This window comes from Pangasianodon hypophthalmus, chromosome 23, assembly GCF_027358585.1.
Source record: "Pangasianodon hypophthalmus isolate fPanHyp1 chromosome 23, fPanHyp1.pri, whole genome shotgun sequence".
Lineage (NCBI taxonomy): Eukaryota > Metazoa > Chordata > Actinopteri > Siluriformes > Pangasiidae > Pangasianodon > Pangasianodon hypophthalmus.
In genome coordinates, this window is record NC_069732.1 from 15,211,684 (window position 1) to 15,235,069 (window position 23,386).

The window sequence follows — 23,386 nt, forward strand, 5'->3', positions numbered from 1 at the left end:
GGAAACGGCTTTGTGGATCTGTAGTTCCGGTTTGACAAATTTACTAGCTGATTTCTAACGAAATGTTATACGCACATGCGGATGTGGAAGAGTCAAATAGCTAAAACGTTGCTGTGTGTAGATGATACGTCTAATAAGGTAACCAAGTGAGACAATATTATCTTTTGAAATATTACTAAAGGAAGTCATGAGTAATCCCATGATGCATATCTATGTAGGTACTAAAAACATGGCAGCGCCGTCAACCTGGGTATAATCTGAAATTACTCTAGCATGGAGGGCTTCCCATTCCCTGTAGCTGGAAATCCATCTGAGGAAAGTTCAGGAAAAGAGCAGGGAGCCGGCAGAGGGACGAAAGAGAAGCCTTGCAGAGCGTGCTCAGACTTTAAATCATGGATGAAGTCTCAGAAGAAACAGGCGTCTACAGTCACACCACAGGTAAACAAATCTCACTTTAACTGGTCACCTTGACATGTTTAAGAATCTACAATAATCTAGCAATAATCTAATCTCATGATCAGGACAGAGTAGTAACATCAAAGATGTCAACCACTTCTCAAGCCCAGGTTAAGTAATGTGATCAGACATAAAAGTAAACAGCCTTATATCACTAAGTGCTTTTATGGATCATGTCTCTAAACTGTTGAGACACAATCTGGAATCTGTAAACGGATCGTAGTCTAGAACCTCCTGAAAAGACAGTTTTCTCTGACCAGGAGACACGGGTAGCTGAGGAGAGTGAGAAACTTGTGGAGTGTCCCCTGGACAGAGAGGAACTGGGGAGGAGTTCCTGGTCTTTTCTCCACACTATGGCAGCGTATTACCCTGATACACCAACCAAAACACAACAAGAAGACATGACTCAATTCATCAACCTGTTTTCGAAATTCTTCCCATGTGAAGAATGTGCTGAGGACCTAAGAGCCAGGTAAGTAGTATAAAGTATATTCTTTAGATAAGTGTTTCTTCATTCATTTAACATGTAACTCATTTGGCTGAAGCACAGCTGAGCAGGTGAGAGTACAGTGTCTTGTACCAACGACCCAACAGTGGCAGTTTGGTAGTGCTGGGATTTGAACTCAAGATCTTCCAGTCAGTAGGGCAATGCCTTAATTATTAAGCCACCACTTCTGTGGACCAATACTGGTCCTGGACTATCACCACACTGCACAACTGAGTGTTTTCCCTCCATCCAACTCGCCTGATTCTGCTCATCAGATAATTAACATCCCTGGATAGAACTTGGTGAGTCAGAGGAGAGAAAACCTCCAAGACCAGGATTGAACAGCACTGGATTAGATAATTGAAAAGGATGACCTACACTCTTGGAAATAGGGGTTCCTCCAGGGTCTTTTCCATAGACTTTGGATAGATTGGAGCCCTCTTTAAAAGAGAAAAGTACGATATAGAACCTTTAAGTGTTCCCCTAAAGGGAAATACTGAAGAACCCTTTTGGGGTCTAAATTAAAACCTTTTTAAAAATGAAGTATTAGAATTATATGTACTCTTTTTCTGAGAATTCTTCTATCATTGAGTTATTACATAAGCATGTCTGGAATTAAACATATAGGAGAATGTTTTTATTTCCAGACTTTATTACTTTTTTATTACTCTTTCATTACAGGATTTGAGTAAATTGTGTTATTACACCTGAGATTTTAAATTCCTCATGATTTCATTAGTTTCAGACAATCTCGGCTTTTTAAGACCTCAGGAAACCAATGCTAAAAAAAAAATCCTAACTGAAATAACAAGCATGGACCAGGGAGCATTTGAGACCTCCTCAGTACACAAAAGTTATTTTAATCGTTTAGAATATTAAACTTATATCACTGTTTTTAATGTAACGATGGATCTGTATTAATTATTTCTCAGATGATAATAACACAGTTCAATGAATCCACAGAAAGCATGGAAAAAGTATGGAATACTGAAAAGTTGTAGAACCACAGATTACAGTATTACAATTAATATTAATACAGTAATATTAAACCAAAAGTGGACATCTAATTCATTAGCCTTACATGTTGCATTAAGTGTTTGCTTTCCCTGAGTGCATTAATATTTTTTAAATCTGTTGTCAGATTGAAAACCAACCAACCAAACACCAGCAGCCGTCACCATCTCTCACAATGGCTTTGTCATCTCCATAATGGCATCAATGTCCGGTTAGGAAAGCCAGAGTTCGACTGCAGCAAAGTGGACGAGAGGTGGAGAGATGGCTGGAAAGACGGCTCTTGTGATTGACGGCTCTTGTGAAGCCCAAGCCAAATCAATTCACAGAAGAAAATAAAACAGACCTATAACTTTCCTTGATCTTTCAGGCTTTGGTTGTAATAATTGTGACTTACTGTGTGTAGTGTGTCATATAGAAACATGTTATACATGATGAATAATGTACTGCTGTTTCACCTAATATATGATCATTCATATTTTATTATTGTACCATGTCTGTTTCTAATTCAAAGCCTGCTGGATAGTTAGTGTGTGCATTGTTGATTTGTAAAAGGGGTAATGATGTTAATAAACCTAAACATGCCATTACTACAGCTTCTGCAAGGTAACAGTTGGCAATAAAGGAAATGCACTGCGAGTCACTTAGAATCAAATGTTATAAATGCCAGCTGCAGTTGATCATATGAAGACACACAATTATGATCAAGGGGCATATTACATACCTTCCTTGTATCTATCTATTTATTGGCCATTTTATCATCAAGTACACCTACCATATGGGTCAGAGGCATAGCTAGAGGAGATTTTGATTTTGAACCCCACCCTGAAACATGTTATGAACGTTCCAAATGTTTATTCATGGTTGGATAAGATACACTATATGGCCAAATGTTTGTGGACACCTGACAATCACACCCATATGTGCTTGCTGAACATCTCATTCCAGATTTATTCCCCTTTTTGCTGTTATAATAAGCTCCACTCCTCTGGGAAGGCTTTCCATTAGATTTTGGAGCATGGCTGTGGGGGTTTGTTGAGAATCTCTTTAGCCCATCATCAGTGTTAATTTCTGACTAAAGGCTTGCTGTTGGCAGGAACATTTTTCGATTGGTGATTTATTCACTACTAAACAGTGAGGTGTTCAAAAATGTCATCAATGCTGCTGTACCTGATTCAGAAAGTTTCAGTTTCTGAACTACTGCTACTAATGCGAGGGGTGTAACTATCAGACAATTTGGATTGCTGCATTGATTTAACAATCATAAATCAGTTATTATGGATTATAATTGATTATAAATTTAATATTAACAGAAAAGGACAAAACTACTTCTTGAACTGTATCGTATTGTGGTATTGATATCATGAAATATTGAATCATTGCCTTAAGAATCAAAAGGCATAATGTGGAAGAAAATAACAATTAAAATATCCTAAACATATATTGATCAATTTAGTCAAGCTGGAAGATAGCTTACCAGCTGGTCAAAGGTGTTCTGCCAGTTTGACCAGCTCTGCCTATGTTTTGGTAGCTGATCAGTCCAGGATGAATTTTTCATTGGGGTATGCCTAAAAATCTAATCTATCTAGTAGGTTTACCTGATAAAATGGACAAGATAGGTGTACCTAATAAAGTAGCCAATAAGTTCCTATCTTACGCTGGCAGTAAAATGTAAATACATTATTTGGGCAAAGGTTTATGGGCACCTGTCCATCACACCCATATGTGGTTCTTCCCCAAATGGTTGCCAAGTTGGAAGCACACATTTGTACAGGATATTTTTTTTATATGCTGTAGCATTACAATTTCTCTTCACTGGAACTAAGAGGCCCAAACCTGCTTCAGCATGACAATGCCCCTGTGCACAAAGCGAGCTCCATGAAGACATGGTTTGAGAAGGTCGGAGTGGAAGAACCTCCACCTCACCTTTGGGATGAACTGGAACTGGAGCCTTCTCGCTCAACATCAGTGCCTGATCTCACTAATGCTCTTGTAGCTGAATGAACACAAATCCCCACAGCCACGCTCCAGAATCTAGTGGAAAGCCTTCCCAGAAGAGTGGAGCTTACTTTTGGATTATATAACTGTATCATAATTTCAGATTATTTGGCCAAATAAAATGTTATACTAGTGAGAAGAGCGTGCTGCTGCCTGTAGATGCTGCTGTTGAGAGTGTCGCAGCAGACCTGGTGTGTGTGTGTGTGTGTGTGTGTGCGCGCGCGCGCGCAAGTGTGTATCCATCTCGACCCTCACAGCCTGAATCATAGCAGAAGGGGGGAAAATGGACGGAGTGGGGTCTTTCGGTGCTGGAAGAGCTGGGGCTGAATTCGACCCCATCAGTTTTATACAACAGCCGCAGACCATTCTTAGGATATTAGCATGGGTGAGTCTAATTCAGCATGGTTTGTGGTTATAACGCGTCTCATTAATACGCGCAATCAGAACAACCGAGCACAAATCGGGCACAGCGTTTATTTCATTTATCATAGCGTTTATTCCTTACGGTAGGTGGGGTGTATATGATTCCATGAGCTGTTTCATGAATGCTGTAATATTTGAAGCCTGTTTGGGATGCGCTGTTTTTCGTTGCGTAAAAATGTTGACGTATTGATGCCATGGACGTGGTGGTGACTCGAGTGCGCGTGATTTCTGCTCTAATATCTCACTGGCACCCCAGAATGCTATAATATAATCCTGTCCATTTGATCTGATTTCACTGATAAAAGGCTAGGAATGAGCTGTTGTGTAGCTATCGCGCCAGGCCTGGGCTTTAATAACAAGTCATAATGTCGCTGTGAGGAAAAAGGCCAGTAGAGGCAGCTTCACCTGGCTCTTACAGAGAGCATCACAGTCTCCGCCTGTAGCACCAATTAGGCTACTATGCTTCTGATCAATCTTGGAAAATTGGCTGAGAAAAAAGCCCTATATTGTATACTGTAATAATACTTGCATAGTATACTGGTGTATAGTTGCCTATAATGTACCAGGACCTACATAGTATACTGGGATAGAGTATACAGGTATATAGTATACTGTGCCTGTACATAGTATACTGGGATAGTATACCAATATATAGTATACTGGGATAGAGTATACAGGTATATAGTATACTGTGCCGGTTTACCTGTACATAGTATACTGGGATAGTATACCAATATATAGTATACTGGGACAGTATACTGGGATAGTATACCATTATATAGTATACTGAGATGTAGTATGCTTATACATAGTATACTAGGATAGTTTACAGGTATATATTATGCTGGGATGTAGTATACCTGTGCACTGGGATGGTATACATGTATATAGTATACTGGGATGTAGTATACCTGTGCATAGTATACTGGGATAGTATACCAAAATATATAGTATACTGGGATGTAGTATACCTGTGCATAGTATACTGGGATAGTATACCAATATATAGTATACTGGGACAGTATCTGGGATAATATACCATTATATATAGTATACTGGGATGTAGTATGCTTGAACATAGTATACTATGATAGTTTACAGGTATATGGTATACTGGGATGTAGTATACCTGTGCATAGTATACTGGGATAGTATACCAATATATAGTATACTGGGATAGTATACTAGTATATGGTATACTGGGATGTAGTATACCTGTGCATAGTATACTGGGATAGTATACCAATATATAGTATACTGGGATAGTATACTAGTATATGGTATACTGAAATGTAGTATACCTGTGCATAGTATACTGGGATAGTATACTGGGATGTAGTATATGGTATATAGTATATTGGGAGTGTATACTAGCGTAGAGTATACTGGGATGTAGTATACCTCTACATAGTATACTTGGATAGTATAAAGGTATATAATATACAGGGAGTGTATACTGGCATATACTATACTGGTAGGTAGTATACCAATAAGTAGTATAGTAGTATGGGATGTTGTATCCCTGTACATAGTATACTGGGATAGTATACAGGTATATAGTATAGTATACCAGTACCTGCTTGTATGTATGTACTCAAGGAAACTCAATTATTGTCCTTTTATTATTCAGTTTACTAAACAAAGCAACAATAAAACATTATTATTGCTATTATTATACTAGGATAGTATACCAATATATAGTACACTGAGCTGTAGTATACCTGTACATAGTATATTGGGACAATATACCAATATATAGTATACCTGTAAATAATATATTGGGATAGTATACCAATATATAGTATACTGGGATGATGTATACCTGTAAATAATATATTGTTACTCAGAGTGTAAAAAATAGTTAATATCTAAGTGTAGTGAATGAAAGCCTGGATTATTGTGCAGAGAGTATATTACATTCAATAATATAGTAATGCATCCAGATAATACTGTCAATCGTGAGTTGTAAAGAAATCATTCCATCCACAATCCTGTTATGTCAATGAATTCTTAATGTCAAGGTTCCTCACATAAATTGACTTCAGTTACAGTTCTGGTTAATCCAGTAGTTTCATGTATCATTTGCCTATTATAGTCTACTTTAAATATATATATATATTATTATTACCACAGAAAATAAAGATTGATTAAAGAACCAGGCTTTAACTGCTAATACTCAGTTTAGACTGACTATCAGTTTTTATTATTTTTATGTTTCTCTTCTCCTCTCTAGATTTTCTCAATGGTGGTATTTGGCTCGATAATAAACGAAGGCTATGTAAACATCGGAAGTGAGACTCTCCATTGTGTTTTCAACAAGAACAATGATGCCTGCAATTACGGTATCACCATTGGTCTCATAGCCTTTTTGGCAAGCATCTTCTTCTTTGTCCTTGACATGAAGTTCCAACAAATCAGCAGTGTTAAAGACAGGAAGAAGGCAGTGCTGCTGGAGATTGGATTTTCAGGTAAAGCTTGCAAAAGTATGTATATTTGAGGGGGAGTCATAAAAGTTTTGGAGCAACACGTTTCCATGCTGTTCATCTGTGTTTTACTGAGCGTGTACCTATATGTGTTTAGAGATCCATTTAACATTTGATGCTTTTTTGTTTTTAGGTTTGTGGACGTTCCTGTGGTTTGTAGGTTTCTGTTTCTTGGCTAACCAATGGCAGCGCACTACACCAGACAAGCTGCCACTGAACCAGGGAGCTGATGCAGCCAGAGCTGCCATAGCCTTCTCCTTCTTCTCCATCTTCAGCTGGGTCAGTCCTGCATAGACTACATAGCTAATTTACTAAAACCTACTCAAATACTTTTATCCTTTGGAAATGATAAGACTTGCTTATTGATAGTCATGCATTTATAATCTCAAAATCAGCAGAGGAGACAGACAGTGACAGAACAGGCTGAAAACAAACCCATTTCAGTCTAAGAATAACATCATGACCTAGCTAAAGTACAGCAGATTGCTCTAGATACGGCTTTCAGTCTGTCAGGGGGACAGAAAAACTTCACCTCTTTTTGCTTCACAGTGAATGAAGATATGAGAGATGCTTAGTGGCTTATAATATTAGCGTCACCACTGACAGGCATAGGTTAATTTAATTTAATTAATTTTGTATTCTTTTTTTACTTTTTTCTTTTTATTAGAAGCAACGTCAACATGAGCAAAGACACATTTTTAAAAAATCTATTCTAAAACAATCTAAAACAATAAATCTAAAATGATTTATATGCGAGCTACCAGGCTTCCAGATGCAGGCTAAACCTAAATCTAGGGTTAAAAGAATTTTCAGTTTAGTCAAAGTCTGGATTTGTTTCTTACATTTATCTTCAAGACGTTGATAGACGTCTCGAACATCTTAATCTGAAACATCGCGTAGCAATAAAACTACCTTAAAATGCACTCAAAAGTGTGATTTTAAATAAAGTTAACATCTCCTGGATGCTTGTTTCAGAATTTCTAAAAAGTCACATTTTCAACTAACGGATGATATGGTGACTGGAAATGTTTCTGTTCGGAAAATAGATACTGTAAGCTAACTTAGCTAATGTTCACAATGAATAAAATCTTTGTTATTATTGTGTAATTTAACAGGTTTTGCTGCAGTTATATAAATCACTTTGATCATGACAATGCAAACTGAGATCAGATGCTAAAATTCCACTCATGTCTACCACTGATAAATGCAAACTAGTGTACTAGAAGTTAAGCAGCTACCGATCTATGTGCTAATAGTACGTACAGTAAAATACTTTCAAGTTTTACTGTAGAAACAAGCAAAGTTAGTAAATGCAGGGTGATAACTGAACTGTACTGTTCTGAGATATGAGTTAATGGTTAACATTACTGGGGATTTATTAACATAACTTGGTTAATGTTACCTCTTTTTCTGAGCCAGTCTGAGGTTCAGATATATGTGTACGTCCCTGTGAACAAGTCTGGCTTTGCGTTTCAGGCTGGTCTGACTGTGAGGGCAGTGCAGAAGTATCTTCTGGGGACGGACATGTCCCTCTTCACCACAGAACATCAGGATGGCAACCAACCTATCCAGCCGTACCCCACTGTGCCTGGCACAGAGACCACCGATGTGTACCAGAGTCCACCTTTCACTGAGAAACCGGACTCCAACGCCCCGACTTACCAGGTGCCAATTTACTAGAGGTACCTATTAGGGTCCATGTGCAATGTAACTGATCCGTCAAAGGTAGTATGAATGCAGGAAGAGGCTCTGGCCTTTCTTCAAGCTGACATGGTGTGACAGTGTTCATAGGTAGTGCTGTGCTGTGACCTTCTGTACAAGAGTTTGTCGATTGTGACTTTTTATTTAATTTGGGTCTATATGGATAGTTAAACATTAATTTATCAGGTTGAATTGGAGGGGAAATTAAATAAGACATCTCTTCTATGTATGACAGGATCTATTCTGGTCCTTCTAGGTCACCAAATCAAGGAAAAGTCAGCTATGTTTTTAAGAAATAAAGGGAGAACCTAAAAACAGCGTGTGATTAAAACGTCGGCATTGTTTACCCTATGGGAAAGAAAAATATGCATGTGCAACATATTCAGAAAGCGTTTAACTGTCATGCATCAAAGATAATAACTTGAAACATTACACTGAGTGTTTATGTGGAGATATGAAGTGCAATATTTAAAATATATTAAGTATGAAAGAAGTCTTCAGATTATATTAAAATATGTTTACCAGTTACAACCTGCCAAACTGTATGTTAGAGTGCAGTCTTGCTCAAATGGAGACGCCATTGTAGGTACCTGTCTTCTGTGTTGAAGGTTATCTCAAGCAGCGTGTCAATTCAGTGCTTAATTTAGAGAAGGCAGTGGAAGTATTTGCGTCTGCATCAAGAATGCACCGTTCAGTGTTTGTTCAAGTGTACTTTACTAGGTGTACACCACAGACGGTATAATTATGAAAATAGGGGTTTAAATCATGCAGCTCATGTGAAATAATGAAGCAAGCTACTCACATTTGTTCCAATAACCTCTTAGCTGCTTAAGAGAAAAATGTGTATACAACTGCAATCAAGAAAGGTGCAGTGTGCCACGATGAGAACAATCACACATGAACATTTTACTAAAAGCAGACCTAAAATAGAATCCTTTTGGCATAAACAGTCTTAGGAAAAGCTCTTACTCTAAAACACAAAGTCTTGCTGAATGGTGAGGAATAAATTAAAACATTAGCTGGACAGTAGAGTTTGTTTTTAAGTTGTTAAAATGATGTTGTTAAAATGTTTGGTGGCCATCAGTGCTTCGTCTGATATGTAGTAGGATATCACTAACATTTCTGTGTTCTCAGATAGGAAAGCCTACAAAATGATACTGACTGTAATTCAATACATGACATAAATGGAGTGTTTGTGAAAGTGATCAGGGTTTTGTGTTTCCTGTACCAACACTAAAAAAAAAAAAAAAAAAAAAAACTTTATGGACCACTGCTTCCGTCCGATCGGGTCACATTTATTGTAGTAACTGCTTGGAAAAAAATTGCACCAGAAAAAAACTGGAGATATCCACTCATGTACACACAATGTCTGCTCGTGTTTTTTTTTTTTTTTTTTTTTTTTTAAATAACCCTCTCAAGTGCAACATATGCACAAGACAAAAAGGATTATAAATACAGCCCCAAAACTTACGTTATGTTCTACTGTAACCTCTGGCATCATATCCCATCTTGTATGTTAATGCTGTACACAAAAGACTTACTGTTGTCAATTCAAATGTGTTTGGACTGCAGTCATTAAAATAAAAAGATATGTTTTTTCATGAGAAGTCTGATCTGTGCAAGTTGCATGATTTTCACAAGCATGTCCTTATGAAAACATTGGGCATAATAATAATAATAATAATAATAATAATAATAATAATAATAATAATAATAATATTTAGACTAACTGTGTATTTAACCATTTAATTTGATTCTTTTAGGAGCCAGCTGTGCGTCATTACTCAGTCTGGAGGTAAATATTTCTTTTTGCTGTGTAAAACAGTACTAGATCACAATGTAACATAATATTCAGTCATTAACGGTATCAAAAGAGAAGTTAACAGGAAAGCATATTCATCTTCACCTCCCAGTGCATTTGCAGAAACAACTAGAGTTGTACAAAAGCAGGAGCAGTGCAGATGCTGGGCACAGTTTAAAAAAAAAAAAAAAAAAAAAAAAAAGTACCCTGCAGTCAAAATAATAAATGTGCGTTCATTCTTATATTTAACTCCAGAGGACAGTGGCTTACTCTTCATTACTGCATGTACACTAATTCAAAGAGACCGATTTTACTGATGTTTAAATACAAAAAGAGGTTATAAAAAAGAGAATTTTGTGCACCCTGGTCACACTCTGCAATCCTAAAAGCTGAGTTAAAATAATCCCCTTAAATAATAATAAGTCCTAAATAAATAATGATGAAAGCTAAAATTAAGCGTGGAAACAAGTGCTGAGGTGTAATGTGTAATGAAATGATGGGAATGACGGGAAATGAAATGTTGCAAGTACTTTGTTCATTTGATAAAATCATTTCACCAACAGACTTCAAGAAAGCCCTTTTTCAGAGACGGATCATTTGTTAGGCACTTGCACAACTTTTTACTCACATCATTTTCCTCCATCCAAATATACATATAACCTCTTTATTTTTTGTTGTTATTTGAGAAACAGGTGAGCAACGGTTCTGTAATGAAAATAACTCCATAAATAAATGTTCTGGGGTCAAATGCAGCAGCTAGCATTAGAAAATGATCATGCCTAAAGCATGTGTACAAACCTGATGAAAATGTTACCCATAAATCCAGAGATATGGGATTAAGAAATGTATTATACAATAATAATAATAATAATAATAATAATAATAATAATAATGAATACACCAAAAGCAAATATCTCCGATCAAATCATTTCAATTTCACTTCTGAGTTGGGAATTTTTTTTCTTTTCTTTCTTTTTTTTTTCTTTTTTCAAAAAAGTGGTGAATTATTTCAAATGCTATAACCCAGATGTGTCCAACTCCACTCCTGGAATGCCATAGTTAAACCTGGTAATTAACAATTTTGCCAAATTAGGCAGCTCAGAACCAGGAAGTCACCAGAGTCTGCTGGACTCCAGTACTGGAGTTGGGCACCCATGCTCTAGCCACACTACAGCTGCACTGTGTTTCATTTGATCCCTCACTGTCTTAAACATCTTTGACCCTTGGAAAAAAAAAAACATCTTTTCATCTGTCGGAGTAGTGCTCCTGTTCTTGGCAGTTAACTGATAATCTTGCTTATAGCCTGGAGAGAGGGAAAGTCGTCATCTCCAATATGCAGGGTCTTATGAGCACTGAAGTCTTTTGGGGCCAATACCTGCATGCAGGTAGGACACACTTGGCAGTCCAAGTCTAGATTGTTGTTAGAGGTACACGTTTGCCAGGCTTTCTTTTTGCTCTTCTTGCCTTTGGAGCCTGGCTGCTGTTTCTCCATGGCTTTAAAGTCTGCATGGGCAGTAAGAAGCTCCTGTTGTTTGTGTGTGTCTGGAAGTAAAACCAGCAACTCATTGAAGACCCTGCTGAAGTTTTCCCCCAGCAGCTCATGGCAACTTTTGTGGTACTGGGCAGCAGAAATTAAACCCTAGCAAACACAGGAGATATCTTATTATTACTAATTAACATGGGAAAAAAAGGAAGGGGTTTCTATTTGAAGATTAGAATCATCAGCATTATTTCTAACAAAATATTTTCATGGATTTTAAAAATGCTTTTATATAAGGCAAGAAAAAGGGATTTGTATTTGGAGTGAGTACAAAATCCTGATTAAATAATCAGCATTATTACTTAAAAGGTTCTACCATGGATAAAAAAAATATTTTGTATATAAGGCAAGACATCTGGCTAACACTCATTACCTGTCTGAACTGGCCTGAATAGTTTTTGAATTCATTGAACTTGGATTCATCATTTTGAAGGAAGTTCTGTATTGACTGAATAAGGTCCATGTTCCTCTGTTTGAAGTTTTCAGGCATGTGGTAAGTTCCAAGTGAGGATTCTGGTCTATAATTGTAGGAACCAAAAAAAAAAAAAAAAAGCTTAGAGAAATAGTAACTTTTGCAAATTACTGAATCGATAAAACACAATGTACAATTTGCCAAAACCTAACAATGCACTTCATAACATCAGTACATTTCTAGTATGGATGGTATTTTGGGTCTTTACGACATTTCATGCCTGCTAACCTGTTAAACACTGGCACTGTGCATTCTGCTACATTACTGTTGAGCGGGACGCCGGTGAATCCCGGAGGAGGCTTGCTGATCACAGGCCCAAGACCAGGAGGGGGAGGAGGCATCACTGTCTGAATGTTCTTCGAAGAAAATGTGTTCTTAAAACCTGAAATACAAACACAATACAATAAAAGGTTAGCTTCAGACAATACATGAGACCATGTTTCTATACAAACTGGGTGATTCATACCAGGTGGAGGTTTCTTAGAAATAAGAGCAGGGAAATCCTCTTCTTCAGGGACAGCAGATGGTTCAGAGATGGGCTGCTTTTTAGGGGCAGGGGGCTCTTCAGGAAGGACAGTGTCCTTAATTTCCTTAGGTTTCTCCTTATATCCGTTTATGAACATATTTGATTTGGGGACCACAGTGCCTTTAGGAACACTACCATCTGGTGGCTTGGTCTCGGGTACATTTTCTTTGTGAGCCGCTGTGGTAACCAATTCCACGATATTTGTGGACGTCCCGGAAGGGGTAGCTGAAGGCTGTCTCTTCTTCTTGCTATTTTTGTTATTGGGCTGTGATGAGCCAGTCTTCACCGTAAGCAGAGACGAGATATCTAACATGGTGGGGACGGCACAAATCTCCTGAATCATTTTGCCAGGTTGGGGGTTTTCGTCATCTGAAGAGACTGGAGATTTGACTTTGGATGTAGCTTTGGCGGTCTGTGAAGAGGTAAGCTTCTTCTTGCGGCGAGACGTATTAGCCTGAGGAATAGTGGAGGAGGGTGGTGGGTCATTAGCGGAAAACACAGGGGCATTGTGCGAGTGTGTCTTCGTCGGCAGAACCACAGGCTTATTATTGAGCACACCAGATTTACTTCCTACTTGGGACCAAGCAGATGTCGTAGTCTCATGAGGCTTATGAGGTCTGATCTTTGAGACAAGTGCTGGGAAGTCTTCCTCTTGGAAAGAAGAAGGTTTTCTAGCTTGTGCCATGTACGCTGGTGTCATTGGGGCTGAACCCATTGTACCAGAATGTCCCAAGCTTGGGAAATCATCCTCTTTCAGTGAGACAGGAGTGGGTTTCACCATGCTGCAACAAAAAGTTTTATCAGCGTGTAATTCTGAAATAAATCATAATGCGCAATACACAAAACAATATCCAGACACAAAGTATACATCTTATGTGTTAATACACAGCTGTGACAAATATTTTGTATCAAAAAATACCTATGAATAGGCGGCGGTGGTGCACCAGCTCCTAATACTGGGAAGTCTTCACCCTTCAGTGGGACATTATTCTTCGTTGATCGACCTGAAATATAATTTTTTTTTTAGCTGTAGTCAATAAACAGTTGTCTCCGGAGGCAAAAGCTACAGGATCTCATATGAGACCTAGAAATTGAATGGTGCAGACCTGCCAACCCCAAAGAGGAATATCGCATAGTCTAGCCAGGGGGCAGGGCTTAATATAGTCTTTTTCACAAATGGTTTATCTAATGTCCCCTGTAGAAACTGCGAAATGTTTCGAGCAGTGGCTGAAAGATTAATAATGCGAGATCGGTGGGGTTGGGCAGGGCTTCCAGGGTGTCTGTTAATATCAGAACGTTCAAAAGAACGAAATAATCAACAATCAATCCAGATTCATATGTAAACAGGCTCAAACTGCTCTTTTGGCTATCACTCCTTTTGAGTTATACTTCATACAAGCATATGTTAATTAAAATGTTAAAAATGTTAAAAATATGATGTTCCTAAATGTGCACCATTTGGTAGGTTGGGTTGTGTTTCACCAACATTACCTGGCTATTTACTACCAAAACACAACTTGGAGTACATCAATTTGACTTTAACATATAAGAAATTGTTTCATTTTGTCTTTTAGACCACAAATAGACAATCATATATCACATATATACAGGTTGCGTTAAGTGTTTGTAGCTGCACATACCAGTCAAAAACAACAGAACAACAAAAACATGTCAAAGTAATGAGAGAATAAAGAGTCTGGACGACCTCTGACCTCAAACCTTGTAAAGAGTAGTGACTACACTATACTCAATGGGAATGTGATTAGTTGTGCTCCTGCACAGATGTAGCATGTTTCATTAGGGCTCACACTGACAGAGGTGCAAGAGAGCTTGACTGATCAGGACAATCACATAAAAGATTCAATAATAAAGTTCAAACCCACTTTACCTTGCATGTCACTAGGAGGTTTGACTGCACCTCGATTGCCTCTCAACTCATCGCCATCCGCCGTCTCCTCTTTGCGTGGTTTTTGGCCAACTCTCTCATGAACTTGTCCTCTCTCCGCCTGTCTTCGAGCAGCCTGTGAGGCCTGAATCGCAGCAGCCAGGTCCCTGTCCTCTTCCTCTCTATACACAACCACATTCAGGACTGGTCAAGCGCTGTCAGGCAATATCAAATGTCTGGACATTAAGGCTTTGAGTTCTGGTTTGAATCCACCCTCAAGGTGTCAAATGTAGTGGGCCCCACTTGTTAAACCAAGAGCCTCATTTATAAAATCTTCATATAATCAGATTTTGTCTAAAAGTTTAAAGTGATGAACAAATCAGGGGATTTATGAAAGCTGAAATGGAGAAAATATTCTTTTATTTACAGAAAGTGAAAATGTACATGTATGGATGTTTCTGTGCTCATTCAAATCTATGCTAGGCATTTCAGAAAAGGCATTTCAGGTAGGACATGGGACAGAGTGCAGTGGTTCGGGAAAACTCGCTCTTTGAAACTGAACCAGCTGAACAATCAACTGACCACCACAGTGTGTAGAGACGAGTGAACGAAACTGGTGTGAGCTCCGACAGCATGTCTCACACACCCTCTTCTCAAACACAATTATCACATACAGCATTAGTCACAGTGAATCTGTTTATATTTGCTGTTTTTCTCTTTCAGGTCAGCACAGTGAAGTTTCGTATGGAACTATACGATCTTAGACCAACTTGCAAACTTACCTGCATGTTTTAAATACTTTACCAATTATTTTAAATCGTTAATAGGGGACAGGTCGGAGAAGACTCAGACAAAGGTGCCAATTTTTAATCAAGTTGTTTTGCGTAAAGTTCCAAAGCCTCAAATCTTGCTTTCAAATAAAAATTTCCCATTAGATGATGTGATTCTGTATAACCTTCCCCAGCAAAAATGGCAAGGTCCTCATCTCAGTCGAAATGGCATCATTATATTTGAACAAGCAACAATAGAACTTGCGCTTCTACGTATCAAGCTCTTAACAACCGGCATCCTTGCTTACTGTGAAGTGAAAGCACTGAAATTTGTTTAGAGTGCATTTTCCAAGATTGAGAAGATTTTTCCAACCCATGATAAATGTCTTGTAAGTCTATAATCTACTGTGAGACATTCTTTCGGCCCCATTTTTTTTTTGTTTGTTTTTAAATGACATGTAAATAATGATGTAAATGTGAAGGCTTACAGACTCACAGACTCACAGACTTACCTATTGTACCTCCAGCTTCTTACATTCTGGTGTAACCCCTGGGGTCTTCCTCTTCCCGAGCGCCCTTGTCTGTTGAAGCGATCGGCTTCCTCATAGTCATCAGCACCTACTAGACCTGAATAAGGCATTCAGAGAGCGCTGGGTAAAAGTCTGACAGCAGCTTAGAACAACGACACACGACTATATAGAGCAGACACTGACTGACCCACTCACCATCATTCCTCCTCTGCTGGCGTGGGGCGTAGTTGAACTGTAGGTCGATCTGCCGGTTTTGCCGTGCTTCGGCCCGGTTCTTACTGTGAGCAGAAGCTTTGTGGGCCTTGTAGTCGATCTCTGTCCGAAAGGCATGTGTGAACTGCTCTGTACTGCAGCGACCTTCCTCACACAGAAAATGGCTTTCTCTGAAGTGCTCACTGAGATAGCGGTAGTCACTGGAACAGACATGAGACCGTTAACTTATTAATAAATACATGAATATAAAAATATTATATAAACACACAAACACACACACAGTATTTCACACTCAACAGCTGAACAACAGAAACAGTGAAGTACCTATAGTATTCTTGTGCTCCATCCGCATCACAGAAATGGCAGAAGTAGTGGTCTCGTCTTAAGTGCTTAAGCAGTTCGTCGTTATCCAGATATCGGTCGTCGCAGAATTTACAGAGTGGATGGCCACGATGAGACGTGTCATCTGGGTCCCCTTGCATCCGATGTCGAGCCAGCTCTTTGCGGTTGTACCACTTTCTCTCATAGGAGAATATCTGAATGTGGAGTTTGTAAGATGAGCAACATTACCAACTATAAGCAAAACGAGCAAGTCATTCAAGGGTACGCGAGTAACACGGTTACGACACAGTACCTTCAAGTGCTTAGCGCATAATTTGCAGCAAAAGAGCTCATGTTGTTTCCGCATATGTTGCTCCAGCTCATCAAATCTGGAGAAGACTTTGGGCTCAGGACATTGTGGACATTCAGACAGCAAAATCTTCCTGGTGATAAAAGTGTACATACACAACATTACAAGATTTATCCCCAAATTCCATATGAAACGTGAAACAGGCAAAACTGAACTGCACGTACCTGAACTGTGCAAAGATTCTTCCTTCACCGAAGTAGATGTCATATTTCTTCTCAGCCTGGTACTCATGTTGAGTGAGAGCAGCAAAGGGTTGAAGTTTTCTAACAAATATAACCTGAGAGAAGATGGAATTGGTGAGGATTAAAGATAATATACTGCCATATCACTCAGGACTGAGTTATATGATCACTTCCGCTATACATAATGAATCATAGGTGTTGATATGTGATCTGCTGACTCAGCAGTGTGCCAGAAGGACACTATTGACCTGAGGACACAGAAGCTGATTAAGATTTACTAGCTGGGAAAATTGTTAGCTAAGCTAGAAGATGAAATGACTCGAGTAATATAAAGACAGTAAGCAGCTTTCTAGCCATATTACTTAACTTGCTAGCTATCTAATTAATGAAGGTTACACAGAAACATTTTTAGACACTCTGATAAAAAGAAACTTATCTTTAATACTTCTGAGGAACTGAAACTTTACCAGAAACATTAGGTGAGAAAGTCAGCTAGCTAACCAGCCTGTATGACTTGAAACTTCTAACTTTAGTTAGCTAAGTAAGCTAGACTTGTTTCCTGAGTTAAACAGAAATGTTAAAATGTTACTTCCTGGAATCAGAGTGATAAAAGTAAAATAACTCTGAATGTACACAGCCAGCTAGTTCCTTATAAACAACAGATTAATCCAGCTAGCAGGGCCTGGAGGTTAGCTCGGGTTAGCCCGGCTAGCTGCGGTGCTCAGGGCCGCTACCTTGTCCAGCTCCACTCGGCAGACGGCGCAGTATTTCTGCTCGCACAGAACCCGCATCTTAGTGGAGCACCGGTAACACACCGGGTGGTCACATTTCCCCACAGCGAAAATATCAATGTCCTGGCAGCAGAGCACACAAACATTCTCGGCTTCTTTCTTCATCCCTGATTCCATTATATCAAACAGGCACAACTCTGTTCTGTCACAATTCTGCTCTCGTGTCAAAACTACCGTAGCTAACGAGCTAACGCAGTGCCGTAAAGCAGGGCGGCAGGAAACCCGGCGTGGTCGTAATCTCGTAGCACCGGTGCATCATGGGTAGAGGCTCGTGCTTGCTCGTGTGTTAAGATATAAATATTACAGAGACATGAGAACACAGAGTGCGTTGAAAGAAACGCATGAATAGGAATATTTGAGAGAATAATATATATATATACATACATTGTATATATACATGTACATTACATTTATAAATGTAATTTATAAATGTAATGTACATGTATATATTATATGCATTATTTAGCACAAGCGACTGCTGCTAGCTTGGGCAATACGTCAACGCGTCCGCCATATTGCAAGGGGCAAAATTCAAAGAAAGTCTACGGAGAAGCAGGAGCGAGAGGTGGTGTAATGAGATATAAATATTACAGAGACGTGAGAACACAGAATTTGTTGGAAGATGTGCATGTGTAGGAATACTTGAGAAAATAATATATACATAAAAATATTATTTAGCACAAGCGACTGCAGCTAGCTAGTGCAATACGTCAACTCGTCCGCCATATTGCAAGGGGCGAAATTAAAGGCAAGTCTACAGAGATGCAGGAGTGATAGGTGGTGCATTGCCCATTTTTCCTGCTTCCAACACATCAACTTCGAGAACTGACTGTTCACTTGCTGATATATATGTCCATCCCTTGACAAGTGCCATTGTAACGAGATAATCAATGTTATTCACTTCACCTGTCAGTGCTTTTAATGTTATGGCTGATCTGTGTGTGCATCACCATTTATTTTAGGCTTGCTCAGTTGATAAGTGAGATTTGTGAGATATTTAGAAGAGTGAAAGATACACATATGCTATATGTGGGCAGCATTTTTAACATTTCAGACATGATGTAGCTCTTGTGAGTTGCCTTTAAAGGAAAAGAGTCTAAACTGAGCAAAAGTCAGTTTTTCCAATACATCTTTGTAATTATATGATTAGTAAATTAAACATTACAAACTAGTCGTGAAGACACATTACAATTCAGCTTTGTATGTCTTCGAAAGGTTGGACAATCATTTATTAGTTCACTCAGGGTTCACTTAGCTAATATTAGCTGCATAAACCATGATAATAGACCCAGACTGTAGCAGAAATCCACAGATAAGGCAGGGGAGTGACCTTGGGCGGCCCACACACACACACACACACACACACACATTAACACACCTAGGGTTGTTTTTCTGCTGGACATGGTCACATAGTTTCACCTAGATGAAACATCATTGATCTTTGTTTGAAGATTGCATGAAGATCTGATAATACTTCCTGCTCTTTGGTCCTCTTTATCCCTCAATTCTCATCAGAGCATAGGACTGAAGAGAACACAATCCAACAGTGACACATAATCTCTTTGCAACAAGGCTCCAAATCCTCCTGTACATTTCCACTGTCATTTATTCCATTGTCATCCCTGAAAGCTAGCAACCCCAAACCAGACTAATACTATAAGAGTGAAATGTTTAACTGCCTCAGTGGTTATACTGATGAAACAATACAATTAAACAGACTACTTCTAAGGTATAGGTCTGCTGTAAGGTTTATAGTTGATACTTAACCTCTTTATAAGCCCTAAGAGAGGATCACAGTCTGAAAGTGTTGTCTCTTGATAGAAAATTACTTTTCACAGTGTCAGCGATCAATCTCAATGTTCCTTTTTCTCCAGATAAAGGTGGCACTTTTTAGAAGTGCTTCAAGGATTAAGGTGTTCCTGATGCCAAGCACACAGTATTAGAGCAGGGGTACGGTTTTCTCAGTCAGACGTTGTGAGACATATTATATAATGTCAGAAACTGTTAACTATTAACTTTTTAACACTGAGATGCATCAGACAAAGGAGATGTTCGTATGTATTTTGGCACCTCATGTAGGCCTTCATTCACAATAAGAACAGCTACAGAAACAAAACAGGAAAAAGACAGTTACTCAAAATGTCATATTAAAGTGCAAATAACGTTCCTTTATTAGTGAATGGTTTCAGTGTTACTAGAGTAGCGAATAGTTGAGTAGTTATCATCAACTAAGCAATTATTTACAGAACAGTGATATCTTCATATATCAAAGGTGTTTAAACAAACCAAATGAGACTATACAGCCTTTGGTTGAAGAATGCTTCATATCTTTCCATAACATCTTTCCAGTTTTTCTTTCTCTAAAGTCTGTGACTCAGAGACAGCTGGTTAAGTCCTGCCAGCTGAAGCAATAGAACATTACTACCATCTTTTTGGTCAGTAATGTAAGGCAACTGTGTGCAGTAACTGTAAAATCAATTATAACAATAACTCACATGATTAACTGAATAAACCGTTGCTTTAGTTTTGGTTACTGAAGCAAAACATACACCCACTTATTGCATATAAACAATGTCTAACAGTGAACATTTCAGGGTGTTTTATCCAAATTATAAACAGTAGTCAACAGTTAAGCAGTTAGGTCTGACTTTTCTTCATGAGAGAGCAGCCACAGCTTAATATTATCTCCTTTGCCTCCCATGTATCTGCCACTTTCGCCTGAGCTACACAGCACACGATGACAGGGCACAATCAGAGGAACCTGAGAGATGCAAACACAAGAGAGAGAAAGTCAGCTGATGGATTTCACATTTAGACCCACAGGAGAAATTAATGCATCAAAAGGATTCAACCGGATTTCTCCTCATGACGCTGCCCACTGCTCGAGCAGCCTTCGGGTTTCCTGCCATCTCGCTGAGCTCCTTGTAGGAGACAGTTTGTCCCACTTGTACCCTCGACTGCAATATCCTCAACACGCGTGCAGTGAAGGAGTCTGACACAACAAGACGGGTTTATACCATCTACACCAGCATGACAGTGATAGTATGTGTATGTTTGTGTTGATGTGATACACGTACCTCCCTGCAATAGTGGGTGATGTAAGGCAGGAAAAGGCAAAGAGCTCACTGACTGTGCAGAACGAAAGTAACTCTGGAGCCACGTAACACACTGCTGAAGCTCCGAGTTCAGTTCTGCCTGGTCCGAAATGAGCCCGGGCCTGCAAAAACACACACACACACACACACACACACACACGCATTCAGATACATGACAGTATGCAGAGGTTCATAATTCCTTAAATGGCAGAACAACATTTCTCTTCTGAGATCAAACTTCCCAATGACGATTACCAGGCACACTTCCACAACATTTAAAGACTAAATTATAGCAATTAGTAGTAATTCAAAATAGAGTTATGACATCATTTACGTTCAATATTTTCACTTTAAGGCAGGGGCATTCAAATAAATTTTGTAAACGTCCAGTTACTTAGAAAAATCATTGTTTACAAAGGAACTATTCTCTGTGATTGGATAAGCCACAACTGAGGAGAAGCTGAGCTGGTTCATGTTTAGAAAAGTAGAGTCACTGAACTATGAACCGTTGTTTTTCATACATTGATTGACTCTACTACAGTATTTTTCAAGTACTCTGTTTTTTGTTTTTTTTTTATTATTATTTAAATTAGCATTTGAATTAATGCTTAACTAATTTAAACAATCACAGCTCAGTCCTCTAAAACTACACCTCTCAAAACACAATCCTAGACTATAATGTCTACTGAATACTAGCCAGAACGGGGCACTTTCTGAATTAACAGGCAACATGTCTGACAGGTGAGTAGAAACACTCCATATCCTGTCGGCAGTCCATCATGCTATCAGAGTCTGCAACAGCCACAGAGACCAGAGTTTTCCCCTTTTGAACAGATGTTTCACTGACTTGTGAAATATTGCAAAGGCATCCATTCATCTATCCATCCATTTTCTGTTCTGCTTATCCTACACAGGGTCGGGGGGGAGCCTGGAGCCTATCCCTGGGGACTCGGGCACAAGGCGAGGGACCCATCGCAGCGCACAATCGCACACACATTCACTCACTACGGACAGTTTAGAGATGCCAATCAGCCTATAATGCATCTCACTGGACTGGAGGAGGAAACCGGAGCACCCAGAGGAAACCCCTGGAGCATGGGGAGAACATGCAAACTCCACACACAGGGCGGAGACAGGAATCGAACCTCTAACCCTACAGGTCCGAGGCACACGTGCAAACAGGCAGAAACATTCTGACTCAAAATTTGCCATCATCATCAGAAAGAATCAAAATTTTGTCACTTGATACTACTACTATTACTGTGATGTCATAGTGTCTAGGATACAAGATGTTTCCATGGTGACAGTGGTACCCATGTGTTGTCTCCATAGCAACAGTATTAGTGTGTAGTGTGTGTGGTACCTGTGTTTTGTTTCCACAGCAATAGTGATGGTGTGTACTCCTTTCTCACAGCCACTCAGCAGAAGCTCTCCCACAGGCGACTCCAGAGACACACACTGCAACACACACGCGTTTCTAACACACGAACACGGTTTACTGTTGCAACTGTACATCATGGAAATAAATGAAGGCTAATGAGAAATAGATCTCGCAGATTAATTGCTAGATATAATTAACTCGTCATTAATTGCTCATTAATTAACATTTTGTTACCATCAGCAAGCAGTGCATTCTTCCTGCCCCTTCTTTTATTCCAACTTTCAGAGTGTGGTATTTACCTCTGTTTCTGCATTTTAGAGATGAATTTCACAGATGCTACGAATGAGCGATAATGATGCTGCATGCGTAAACCTCTGCGTTTAACGCGCTTCACTTTCGGTTTCTTCTTCTTCTGCTGCTGCTTCTTCTTCTTCGGTTTACTGGCAGGCTATAAACCAACGATACAGGTGCATGCTGCCACCTACTGTACCGGAGTCTCTAACACACCACTGAGGCTCCACTCTTTCCCCATCTCTACCTTCAGTCTTTCTCTTTCTACAATGGTCTGAGGAATCACGTTTTCTTTTATATCATGTACATCATTCATCTTATAGGTAACAGAATAATGTATTATGATTCTAAAATAGTATATATAAAAAAGACTATATATATTAAAAAATGTTAAATTCTTATATACACATATACACTATATGGCCAAAAGTTTGTGGACACCTGACCATCACACCCATATGTGCTTGTTGAACATCCCATCACAGATTTTCAGATTTGAATGTTATAATAAGCTCCACTCTTCTGGGAAGCTTTCCACTAGGTTTTGGAGTGTGGCTGTGGGGATTTGTGTTCATTCAGGTACAAGAGCATTAGTGAGATCAGGTGCTGATGGTACAGTAGGTGAGGAGGTCTGGGGTGCAGTCCGTGTTCCAGTTCAT

At 39.0% G+C, this 23,386-nt stretch overlaps 4 protein-coding genes across 4 annotated transcripts; 2 read left to right on the top strand and 2 right to left on the bottom strand.

Annotated features, from left to right (window-relative positions):
* Position 1: 1 nt before the first annotated feature.
* On the top strand, positions 2 to 2,597 carry gfer (growth factor, augmenter of liver regeneration (ERV1 homolog, S. cerevisiae)). Its single transcript, XM_026930155.3, has 4 exons — positions 2 to 138; positions 219 to 438; positions 717 to 928; positions 2,085 to 2,597. Exons 2-4 carry the CDS (start codon positions 274 to 276, stop codon positions 2,245 to 2,247), a joined length of 540 nt encoding a protein of 179 aa, XP_026785956.3. The 5' UTR covers positions 2 to 138; positions 219 to 273; the 3' UTR covers positions 2,248 to 2,597.
* A 1,547-nt stretch (positions 2,598 to 4,144) lies between these two features.
* On the top strand, positions 4,145 to 10,166 carry syngr3a (synaptogyrin 3a). Its single transcript, XM_026929491.3, has 4 exons — positions 4,145 to 4,337; positions 6,609 to 6,843; positions 6,992 to 7,137; positions 8,335 to 10,166. Exons 1-4 carry the CDS (start codon positions 4,236 to 4,238, stop codon positions 8,536 to 8,538), a joined length of 687 nt encoding a protein of 228 aa, XP_026785292.1. The 5' UTR covers positions 4,145 to 4,235; the 3' UTR covers positions 8,539 to 10,166.
* A 787-nt stretch (positions 10,167 to 10,953) lies between these two features.
* On the bottom strand, positions 10,954 to 18,188 carry znf598 (zinc finger protein 598). The gene is made up of 12 exons (XM_026930193.3): positions 17,904 to 18,188; positions 17,152 to 17,264; positions 16,931 to 17,060; positions 16,621 to 16,832; positions 16,279 to 16,496; positions 16,066 to 16,180; positions 14,787 to 14,965; positions 13,818 to 13,902; positions 12,839 to 13,680; positions 12,601 to 12,754; positions 12,274 to 12,418; positions 10,954 to 11,999 (listed from the first exon to the last, which is right to left on the bottom strand). The coding sequence occupies exons 1-12, from the start codon at positions 18,075 to 18,077 to the stop codon at positions 11,640 to 11,642; spliced, it is 2,727 nt and encodes a 908-aa protein (XP_026785994.3). The 5' UTR covers positions 18,078 to 18,188; the 3' UTR covers positions 10,954 to 11,639.
* A 1,919-nt stretch (positions 18,189 to 20,107) lies between these two features.
* mgmt (O-6-methylguanine-DNA methyltransferase) lies at positions 20,108 to 22,891 on the bottom strand. The gene is made up of 5 exons (XM_026929913.3): positions 22,736 to 22,891; positions 22,419 to 22,532; positions 21,038 to 21,177; positions 20,813 to 20,952; positions 20,108 to 20,721 (listed from the first exon to the last, which is right to left on the bottom strand). Exons 1-5 carry the CDS (start codon positions 22,798 to 22,800, stop codon positions 20,590 to 20,592), a joined length of 591 nt encoding a protein of 196 aa, XP_026785714.3. The 5' UTR covers positions 22,801 to 22,891; the 3' UTR covers positions 20,108 to 20,589.
* Positions 22,892 to 23,386: the final 495 nt, after the last annotated feature.